We start from the raw sequence: 11,508 nt of genomic DNA on the forward strand, positions 1-11,508 counted from the left end.
CCTTTCCGGAAATGTGCAAGCAGCCAATGAACATCGATTTTTGCTTTAACTGGATGGAAGCCAAAAATTTACTTCGGACAAAAACATTGACACACGTGTATTTGCCAACTTCATGCGAAACAGAATCGATCGAGCGAGCGAGTATGTGAGTGAAGTTATGTCGGAAAGACGTCCTAAATACAGCTGTAGGATTTGCAAAAGCTCTTTTAAAGTGAAATTTAGAAATATTCCCGGCAAACAAGTGTACTCGTCCTTGGAAAACCTTTTTAGACCATCGCAGAGGAAGGACTGGCTTGGAGTTGTTTTAGCAGAGGTTTGTAGTCGTGTCGGATTAGTATTGTTGCACGATCCTGCAACATATGCTGATCGCGTTTGCAACCCGTGTGGTCGAAAAATTCGCAGTCTTGGCCAGTTGTTCGAGTTTGTCAAAGTGGGCACGACTCCAACGGTATACTCAGTATCTAAAAGCACGAAATGCACCCTGGAAACTCCGGAGAAAGCAAGCCCTTCATGGAGAAAATCAAAACTATTCGCCGTTTTCAACATCTTGTAAACTAGCACCAGCAAGGGATGTCGCTGTCAATCCATTAAAGATGCTTCCGCCAGCTGATCTTGCACGATGCTTTTGAGCGGACAGACAACAGTCACACACGCAGCTTTCAACCATAATATTTGCTTCACGCGGATCAAGAACTGGAAGATGAGGCTTTTACCAAAGCCGTCAGAAGAACTGCTAGTAAATCCCTTCCATGAACAAGAGAAGAAATGGCTTCCTTTTGTTCCGGACGTAATAAAAGCGACATACCCAGCTCAGAGAGAAATAAAAGCAGTTCTGCGAGAGCAGCATCATAGCTTAGCGTATCGGCCATTTTCTCTCCAAATCACTCCTGCTCCCAATCGCGGAACGACCGGAAGAAAACTACTTTAGATGACAGGCATCAATCCAGTTTCAACCTACCGCACCAATCAGAGGCCCCGTCCATCTGGTGTACGGGTTTTGTGAAATCACAGGCTTTGCGGGCAGGCGTATTTTTCCTTCCCCTCCCTCTCCCCCATTGCCCATTCTTCCACTTAACACCTACTCCCTCGGCAAATATTTCCTCGCCCCAATCCTCTACAGTTACCAAATCTAAGATGGCGGCCTAATACGAAAATGTGCACTCGTGCGCCCAAAATACAACGGCACTGCAGGCTAAGTGTTTTTCGATGTTGTGATTTGGTATTCTACATACTCATACTTTATACACGTGATTTTTCTTTAAGTGTTTTTCTTTTGAGGATTCTCCATATTTGAAAAACAAGTTTGAACAAGATTTATGAATCCGCCATTTTGAATTCTTGGAATTTTTGTGAGTCTGCATGTTTGGATTTCGACTTTGTTTATAGTAGTTTCACCGAAAAGATTTCTTTTTATGAGTAGGTGTCATCCCAACGATCATACCACAAAATTGATTTCAAGCCTTCACGGGGCTTTTTCACTTTTAAGTCAAAGTATATAGTTTACAGGGCTCCCACCCAAGATAGCATGTTATAGCCAAGATTTTTAAATGCCTCTTTTGGCAGACCTGGTAGCTACGTGTAAGTTTGACTTATTTTACAGATTTAGTTACAGGTGGGATCCCCTGGTATGTTCTCGTTGGAGGACCTTCAGTATTCAAAGCATACCAAAGAGGATTAAAATTTGGCAAGACCTATGACAAGCGAACAAAGATTTTATTGATTGGTCAGGATCGTGTTGGTAAAACAAGTCTTCGAAAACATCTCCAAGGTGTAAAATTCGATCCAAATGAAACAAGCACCAGTGGAGTGGAAATGATGCCAGCTGTTAAGAATGCAGCAAAGCAAGCATGGAAAAATCCTGCTTCTTTTGAATCCACTAGTGCATTTGATCACAAATGTGCAGAGCTGATCAACAAGGAGTTATCAAGAAGCTCTCCAGAAAAATCACATTCTGCGCGACAGCTCAGAGGTGAAGATGACTCCCCAAACAAAGAGTCAGGAACAGAAGAACCAAGGGGTGATGGGCTCACACCTATAGTTGACACTGAAAGTAAGTAGAGATTACAACAAGCTGATGGGAGGGCCGGATGGGGAACTCTATGGCTAAAGTTAATTAATGACGTCATAACGAAGCACAGCAATCAGAGTTAATCTGGTCTGTTTTTCATGAATGAGAGCTGCGTGAGAACATTTTCCCGTTCAGCCCTCCCAGGGAGCCATTATTGATGGAAGAGCCAAAGAGGCGAAAGAAAAACGATATATTCCCGTTCGATAATTGTGGATAAGATCGGGACCACAGCCTGTAGAGATGCAAGCACTTACGAATATGGGCAGCTGATCATGACATCATGGGGAAAACGTTTCCTTGCATAATCAACAGCAAGTCTAATTAAACAGAGTTCCAAAATCAAACAACAGTTAAAAAAAAAAACAAAACAGCTAACAATCAAACTGTCCAGTAAGATAACTGTTGATGCTTGTTTGCAGGCACCAAGGATATGGAAAAGCGCCAAGGACATGAACACAAAGCAGAACCAATGCCAAGGAAAGATTCCTCTTTAGCGAATTCAGGGAGCACTTCACCAATTCAAAGTAAGGTGACAATAAAATGAATAAGGGTGATAGATAACTTTCCCCTTTATTCCTACAGCTATCTGAGTTGCATAAGTGGGCACAAGTTTTAAAAGTCAGTATCACTGAATCATATTAGGATACTTAACTGATCTCCAATTTTTCGCTTGACTGCGATGATTAATTTCACTGAGGTCATCTACAAGCTCGTACATGTAATGCAAAATTATGAAGGTTCTCGGAGAAAAAAACTCTTGGTTTAGATAAAGGGGGTAAGTTTCTTAAGAGCCATGCACTGACCGTAAATATCGAGAATCCGCCGACAGTTGCAAAATTTCGTAATTTATTTTCTCTAAAGGACCCTTTTAATGTACCTTTTTTGAAAATTATATAAGACGTTCTATCGCGCTTCTTTTTTCTCCGAAAAATCGGAAAGTTCAAAATAAGCCTAAATGGCCGTTGTCCCCCACGTAAAGCAATGAAAAATTATGCAACTTCGGCCACAGGCAGCCCAAGCTCTCTTTGAGAACCACACAAGGAACACAATTTGCATATCGACTTATAAGAATTTGTATGAAATTTTCTACAAGATAGCCATAGAGATTGTTAAAAGTGAAAATATTGAATAAAAATGGCTTACCTTATTCCATACGTGTATTGCTTGCTCCTGGTGTCGTTATTTTACCGACTTCACTTGATTTAATCGGTTTTTTTTTAATCCTGGTTTTCTCTTCTTAAAGAAATTAAAAATTAAAAGAAAAAAAATTATAGAAATTAAAAATTGCCGAATAGATAGATTTTCTGGGCGCAAACCGCCTCCGTGTGGACAGCGGTCGAAATCGTAGTGTGCAGTCTTGACTTCGTCTGATAACAGGAAAAACAGTAATGGCAAAGGAAGCTCAAAACGGCAGAAATCGCCAAAAATCACGGCGAATACACAAGGAATGAGTAAGGTTTACTGATCTAACGTGTAAAATATTCACATTTCGGAATATCTAGTGTTTTAACTGGACCATATTTTATTTATTACACTATTCCTTATAACGCATTCAAATTCTCAACGGTTGCTCGCGTAACTTAACACCGCGTCACACAACGCTTTGAAGAAATAATCCTTCGCTTTTGCTCGAGACGTGAACTTGGGACGCCTGTGGAACTCTTTGAAGGCTGGACTCGCTGCCTATGGCGGGCCAAGAAAGAAACTTGGAGGAATTAAACTACAAAAGGATAACACTTTAAGATGACATATATTTTGGACTGTAAATATATCATACAAGACCTTTTTAAAGGCCTTTAAATGGGTCGCGACAGCTATTCAGCGGCTCGCTTTGCAATTTTGACAAAATAGCCCAAACTCTTTTTTCAACCTGGATGTGCCGCTTATGGCGGGCAAAAATAGAGACTTGGAGGAATGAAAATACAAGGATAAAGCTTTAAGAGGATGTACATTATGATTTTCAAGTATATGAGGGAGACCTGTTTATAGCCCACTAAATTTGACCTTTATTTTACCACCGCGAAAGAGACGCGAAGTACTTTATTTCAATGGGTCACTATTCAGACTCAAACGTAACAACATAACAAGAAATTAATAATTTCTAAGAGATAAAAGGACCATCTATTAGCACACAAAATTTAAAAGCGGGATTACATCGCGTTGTAGCATACGAAGTTGCCGAAGTTGAATAATTTTTCATGGCTTTACTGGGGGGACAATGGCCATTTAGGCGTATTTTGAACTTTTCGATTTTTCGGAGATAAAAAGCGCGATATAACTTGTTGATATGATTTTCGAAAAAGGCTCATTAAAAGGGTCCTTTAGAAAAAATTAAATGAATTACGAAATTTTGCAACTGTCGGCAGATTCTCGATATTTACGGTCAGAGGCTATTATGAAACTGTGGTGCGGTGTCATTGGGGTAACAAGGTAATTTTGTCATATCAACTAAGTTGAAATTGTAAATTGGCCACCATAAAGAGTTAAAAAGCTGACATTTCGAGCTAACGCTCGAAACGTCAGCTTTCTAACGCTTTACGGTGGCCAATTTACATTTTCAACTTAGCTGATATAACCAATTTATCTTAGTTGAAATAGTTGCCAACGAGAATGTTAAGTGCTTTGCCATGCACTGCAATAGTTTGTTCAATACAGCATCACACCATCGTGATGACCTACACATTTATGACAAATGACCGGTGATGAGATAGTTTCGTGTAGATCAGCTGACTTTAAGATCTTTCAAATGACATACAAGTATAAGTGTTTCTTCAGAGGATTTCAGATTGCTCTAATTCCCGTGAAAGATGGTGCAGCACTCAGAATCTTGATGGTATGCACACGATATGAACACGATATGTTTTTAGTTACGTCGGGTAGCCCTCCATGAAGGCTGACCAATTTCTTTAAAGAGTCGACAACCAGAGGTGAGATTTCTCTTCGGCACATTGCTCATAAGATAAAATTCTTTCCAAGCCTTGCACGTTTCATTTGTCTGAGACGTTTGTTGTTGGGGACATTAGATGTAAACATTGCCAAATTATGCAATATTTGTTTTTTGAGCTTCATTCGCGATCTGCCCCAATGAAAAGTAGAGGCCGGCCCGCAGAGATTTTTACATATTTAAAAACTAGAATATTATGACTACCTAGATGCGTAGTTTCAATTCCAGAATCGGCGTACTTTTGGAGAAATTGAGATAAACGTTTTCCCTGTTTTACCCTACATGAAAAATGACCGAAACTGTACAGTGATAAACAATATTTTGGTGTGTTTACATTCTCTCCCAGGGAAAACTGAATGCATCAAAGGGAAGACAAATTATATTGCTACATCTGGTAGAAGATATAGCAATCCAATCTGCCATGTTTTATTTAGCTTGAGATAGAGAAATAAACATTGTACTCTTTTTTCTTTAGATATTTTTGCATGAAAACGAGGTCCCTTCAAACAAGCAGCTGTTGTTACCATAGCAACAAGAGTGCTGCAGCCTTTAATAAGAGCATTTTTGTGCATCTCCCCTAAGTGCCTAACTGAATGCAAGATTTGAAGAGGGTTTGAAAATTTCTATTTCCCAAGAAAAAAGTTCAACTTAACTTTTCGATGTCACTCTGACCTCATTTTCAAGTCATGAAACAAACTATAATTATCGTGGCTATTAAATGTAGAGCATACACATAGCATTTTGAAAAAAGGCAATGTACAGTACTTGAACAATGGGCAACTACATGTTTCAGCAACTTTCCTCACAAAATGTGACAGAAAATGGGCTTGTTATCAGTAAAATATTGTTTATTAAAAAAGAAACCTAAACTAGCATTGCCACACTTTCACTGTACATCACCAACATGCAGACATGTAAAGTACAACAAATATACAGTCATGTATACATATCTTATTAACCAAGCGCGAGGGCCGTACTGGGAGAATACGGCCCGAGGTCTTGACAGTACAGACCGAGCGCAGTGAGGTCCCTACAAAAAAGACCTCGGGCCGATATTCTTCCAGTGCGGTCCCGAGCAAGCTTGGCTAATAAGAGATTTATTACACGACTGAAAATCAAAGGGACACAAGCGCGGTATCATTCGGGACCATTCAGGACAGTGCCCGGTCCAATACTGAGAGAATATTGACCGGACAATAGAGCATTTTGATTGGTTGATTTTAGTTATTGGCCCTCTGACCTCCCGAGTCATGTAATAAACAGTAATATTATAATTCTTAAATATTTTAGTAGCTTATCGTTTATCATGTAAAACATGCAAAGAAAATCTTGATTTTTTTAACATTCATTGATGGTGTTTTGGTGACGCCAAACAGTTGTGTCGCATTTCTTTTACTGATACTTATTATTAATTTAAAAAAAACTCAAATTTAATCTTAACACCTTCTTCTCTTTTAGAGAGTCATGTACATATAATTGTGAAGTAGAGGTTGCTTGAGGAAGAACTTGCAAGTTGTCATTTTTTTTTTTGTAGCTGTCGAGGGTGACACAAAAGAACAGAACCAGGAGCAGATACCAGTGAAAGTTGCCTCTCTCTTAGGAAGAAAGAATCCGGACAAAGATGACGGCATATGGCCTATAATTTGGGATTTTGCTGGCCAAGCAATATATCATGCCATTCATCCTATTTTCCTGTCTCAAGAAGCCATATATGTGTTAGCGTTGGATCTGACAAGAGAGTTGACTACCCCGGCACAGTGTCGTGTACGGCCTCGTGATCATGCAGAGGTAGAAGTAACATCACCAGACACAGAGGATACTAACCTTGATCACATTTTGAAATGGCTGGACTTGGTACATTGCTTGTCAACTGCAAAGAAACTCGGACGGACAACAGAAGGTGCTTTTCCTCCAGTGATACTTGTGGGTACACATGCTGATATTATAAGGAATTCGGGGCGTGATCCTACCAAAGTAATGGACGCAGTGCTTGACAAGATTTCTGATATGGCCCCACGTGAAATCGTAGATCATATCCATGACAGTTTTGTCATTGATAACACAAAAGCTGGTAATCCAGTTCAGCAAGAGGACCGAAAGATAGTTTCTATGCGTCAGAGAATCTTGGAACTGGCTGAAAAGATGCCACACACAAAGAACAAAATTCCTTTGCAGTGGCACTATGTCGAGGAAAAAATCTTTGAAATGGTAGAAAAGAAGGAGCATTATCTTCCTAAAGTGCGTTTTCAAAAGGAAGTTGCAGACGCCCTTTGCCATTTTGATGTCCAAGATGACGTAGAAGGACTTCTTCACTTTTTACGATCTCGTGGAACAGTTATCTATCATGATCACCCTGAAAATCCAGATGGTTTGGTAGTTCTGGATCCACAATGGTTGATCAATGTACTCATTAAGATAATAACAGTGAATCCAACTTGGAAAGCAGCACCTTTTATCAAGAAACATTACCGGGCCCTCGGGAATAAAGGATTTCTTTCCAACGTATTGCTCAATCATGCATTTAAAAACTTGAAATTGGAGAGAGCAAGGGAAAATTTACTTGAATTGATGGAAAAGTTTAATCTAATCTGCAACTCTAGAGGCTGTAAAGGGAGAGACTTCCCTTACTTTGTACCCTGTATGCTGACACTCCCAATGAAGGACAAAAGAAGCAAGTACATGGAAAATGGCCCTTTACCAGTCTACCTCACTTTTAACACCAACTATGTTCCAGCTGGTCTATTTTGTAGGCTGATTTCACTTTTCTGGGAGTGGACCTCACAGCTGTGTGGCATCTGCATAGAACCCACCCTGTTTGCAAAGTCTGCTCGATTCAATGTCAGCAAATTCTACCACATTACCTTAGAGGCTCACAAAACTGTGATCAGCTTAAAACTGTGGACAAATGGTGACTCCAATCAAGAGGAAGAGAAAAAAATTTGTAGGCAACTGTTGAGGTAGGCTACAAGCGTGCTTAGAAGTTCTTTTTTCCTTTAACCAGAGAGAAAGGAGAATTGGTAATCTAACAACCAGAACTATGACAGTGAGCTTATAATGACAATTTTATGTCGGTAAAGGAGTGGAAACAGGATTTTATCTTTTAGAATGTCTAATACAATAGGTAAAGGAATCCACTTTCCTTACTCCAACCTTTCGAGTAGACCTCTTCAAATATAACCCTCTTCTTTCATCACTTAACGTCGATCCTCTCAATTCAAATTCCACCTGACTCCCTTTTCTACCCGCCATCCTCTCTACTCAACTTATTCATCCTTTACTTTGTGGCATGACTAACACATTTTTCGTATTGTTTTTTTTTTTTATTTTGTCAGTCATCTAGAACTTTGCAAGACCATATTGCGTAGCACCTGTCAGTGGTTGATATCTGTTTCTTGGAATGTGTCTGTACAATGCACATTGTGCAAACCTTGTCCTGACAAGTGTCTCAATACAGACATTTGTATTTGGCACAAAAAGCAAGGTTGTTGTCACTCTGACTGTGGTCACTACATTTCATTAAGAGACTTTGCTGCAAGTTGTAAGTACTCAGATCATGATGCACCTTCCTTCTGTCCAAAAAAACTGGATCCTTGGACTCAGGTCAGTGAATCTAACGTTTAGCCGGTCTTCCAAAGTGGGGCTCCAGTTTAATAAGTTTACTGCCCTTTACTTTGTTAATATTTTGCCAAAGGATTTTGAATAGTTTATTCACAACTAGGTGGGGACCAGTCATTAAACATATTAGGGAAAGGGAAGGAGTGATTTGGTGGGGAAAAGCATGCATAGCCAGAGGTTTTTCGTAGGTTTAAAGAACAAAAAGTTATGGTAAATAAACTTGCATAAATTTTACCCTGTCAAAAATAGGGTCAATTAAATGGTGCGCGTAGTGGAAATTATTTACATTGATTGCATTATGACCGGTTACATTGTAGTTACAGTAGTTCTTCTGGACATGATACACAAGTTTTAGATATTTCTTTAATTTTTAAGAGCTTTCCAAACCCCTTTCTACATCGCTTTGATCTTTCATCGCTAAATCCCCTAAATCATCGTCCTTGTTAGCCAATTATTATTTTTTTAAACTACTGATTTTTATTGTTCCTTTAGGCTACTAAAATTTCGCATATTTCCCCCCAATTTGCAGGCTTTGTCCGAATTCGAAAAAGGAAATGGTAAGTTTCTGCTTTTTTTCTTTTTTTAGTGGTTGTTGTAATGATTAGAAATGTAGATATTCATTATCTTAATTTTACAAACCTAGAACTGCACTATCTGATCTATATATATACTGTCTGCATTCTGCATCTAGCATTGTGCATAGCTCACTAGGCTCTTCTAGTTAGAGCACTTTGGCATGGCTTAGACGATACCACAAGTGTGGGATCGTTTGGGGATCCATATCGGTTCTCCCCCATCCTAGCATCAGCACTGCACTGATGAGGCCCAGAAGGCCAAAACAGTACTGTCTGCAGTTATATATCTATATATATTTAACAATTATCCGCCGAAGGCGATGTGAATATCGTCGAATAATCCCCGAGACGAAGGTGGTATAATTTCAGAGCTGAACAACAGAGAAATTTCTGAAATTATAACATTTTAGTAACATTTATTAACATTTTATTTTATCATTTTATATAAACCGCGTGGAGCGGCTTATATAGCGTCTTATAAGAAACCGCTCGACCAATCAGATTACTGGAAACTCTTTGCTCAGTTCTGAAATTATACTAAATATATATGGAAAATAATGGCTGGAAAATAATGGCTCGCGCCAGGCCGTACTTGAATACAACAGATGCAATCTTTGCATAACAGGAAATTTCTTCATCATATGCAGAAAAAGAAAAGGAATGAACAAACAAAAAACAAAAGGAATGAACAAATTAACAAAAGGAATGAACTGGCGAGTACGTGCCGGCACTCAACTAAATACTTGATAAGGCATGCTTGAACCACCAACTTATAAAAGGATCGTTAGTCAACCAGTATTTTATGCACCTGACCAGAGAGGAGTACCAGACCCTTTCGAAACAGTTCTGTAGTGCGAAGTTTTATTTTTTATTTTCCTATACAATTGATTATATAGATAAATAGATAGATAGATAGCTTTCGATTCATTCTCCTAGGCTCAGAAACTGTGAGTGGTGTAAAAGATGATTTACAGGACTCCATTGGCAATCCACCTCACCTCAATTTTAAGCTTCCAGATTTAAAGGACCTTTCTACGTCAGACAGCTGCTGGAGCGATTTTGAACTTCCAGTCGATATCCTGTTGTTAACGGTGGAGGACTGTGAGTTCTTAGCATGTTTGCACTATCTCGATCAACCCTCAAGGAGGTACTACAAAAGCACTGGGTATGTGTACTACGGGTTCATGGGACATCAACAGGAGGAGAAGTTGAAAACTGCTTTGGTCAAGTGTACCAGAGGTTCTGCAGTTCCTGACGGTTCTTTGATTGTTGTCAATAATGTAATTTTAGCTCTGGCACCCAAAGTTGTGTTTTCTGTTGGTACTTGCATTGGGTTGACTCCTAAGGAAATCAGGCTAGGAGACGTAGTTGTGTCTTCAAAGTTGACAACGCTTGCTTACAAAACTCCTGTAAGTAGGGATATTGGCAACCTTATCAAACATGCAGCTGATGGCTGGAGAGCACCCTTGAAAGACCCTCAAGCTCGTAAAGTAAACGTGAAATGTGACGGTACTATCTTAAGTATTCCACCCTTACAGGCAAGCAGTGAAAACATAATTCAGAAATATTCTGAAGCAACTGCAGTGGAGGTGGAAGGTGAAGGTAAGAGTTACATCTTAAATAACACAACAACGCGTGGAGCAGTCTGAGGTATCCGTCAAATCTAGCTGCAGCTATAAACATTGCATTTTTAGCGAGGCAACTTTGTCGAATCACAACCCTTTCCGAAATCATTGTGTTACGTCTTTGACCGACTTGAAAAGCGTAATAATGAGGGTAAAGTACTTAAACCGTTCTTCCAGAAGAGGTTCGGGTTTTTGTATCACTTTAATAAGAGAAGACGCTAGAATTAAGGGCACAGCATCGAAACACTACTCTAGTTATCGCTTCTCTCTATCTTAGGAGTGTTTGCTGCAGCTCATAGTCTGAAAACGGAATGGGTGGTTGTAAAAGGCATCAAATGCTATGCCAACGAGAATCAGTCGTCAAGCTATGAGTGGGATGTATTCGCAAGTGTAATGGCAGCCTCTGTTGTGTCCAACATTTTGAGGAATCCAGGCGTATTCCAACATTGGAGCCATTATAACGAAGGTAACTTTCCTCTAAAGGCTGATAGTTTCGAAAGAAACTGTTTGGGGCTGCGTCGGTGGGAGTAACAAAATAATTTGAATATATGAACAAAGTTCAAATGGTAAATTGGCCACCGTAACGATTACCAAAGCTGAAGTTTTGAGCGTTAGCCCTTCGTCGGAGTGAATAGACGAATTGTGGGTTATGTGTCCTTTTAAAAGCAGAAAATGGAGATA

At 39.5% G+C, this 11,508-nt stretch overlaps 1 protein-coding gene across 12 annotated transcripts in view; it reads left to right on the forward strand.

Annotated features, from left to right (window-relative positions):
• The window catches only part of LOC111338020 (uncharacterized), a 36,060-nt gene that overhangs the window by 17,506 nt on the left and 7,046 nt on the right, over nucleotides 1-11,508 (forward strand). For 10 of the 12 annotated variants that reach the window (XR_015996226.1, XM_088747488.1, XM_088747489.1 and 7 more), the window contains 7 exons: nucleotides 1,601-2,050; nucleotides 2,488-2,592; nucleotides 6,547-7,969; nucleotides 8,345-8,612; nucleotides 9,157-9,184; nucleotides 10,139-10,804; nucleotides 11,105-11,293. Coding sequence is in view for 11 of the 12 variants with exons in the window: in XM_088747488.1 (XP_088603614.1) it covers nucleotides 1,601-2,050; nucleotides 2,488-2,592; nucleotides 6,547-7,969; nucleotides 8,345-8,612; nucleotides 9,157-9,184; nucleotides 10,139-10,804; nucleotides 11,105-11,293 (3,129 nt within the window). In the remaining variant the exon portion in view is untranslated. Of the gene's footprint in view, nucleotides 1-1,600; nucleotides 2,051-2,487; nucleotides 2,593-6,546; nucleotides 7,970-8,344; nucleotides 8,613-9,119; nucleotides 9,185-10,138; nucleotides 10,805-11,104; nucleotides 11,294-11,508 lie in introns of those variants that run through there. The other 2 variants (XM_088747482.1, XM_088747490.1) reach the window with 2 other exon arrangements.

Source organism: Stylophora pistillata, chromosome 2 (genome assembly GCF_964205215.1).
Source record: "Stylophora pistillata chromosome 2, jaStyPist1.2, whole genome shotgun sequence".
In the NCBI taxonomy this organism is placed as follows: domain Eukaryota; kingdom Metazoa; phylum Cnidaria; class Anthozoa; order Scleractinia; family Pocilloporidae; genus Stylophora; species Stylophora pistillata.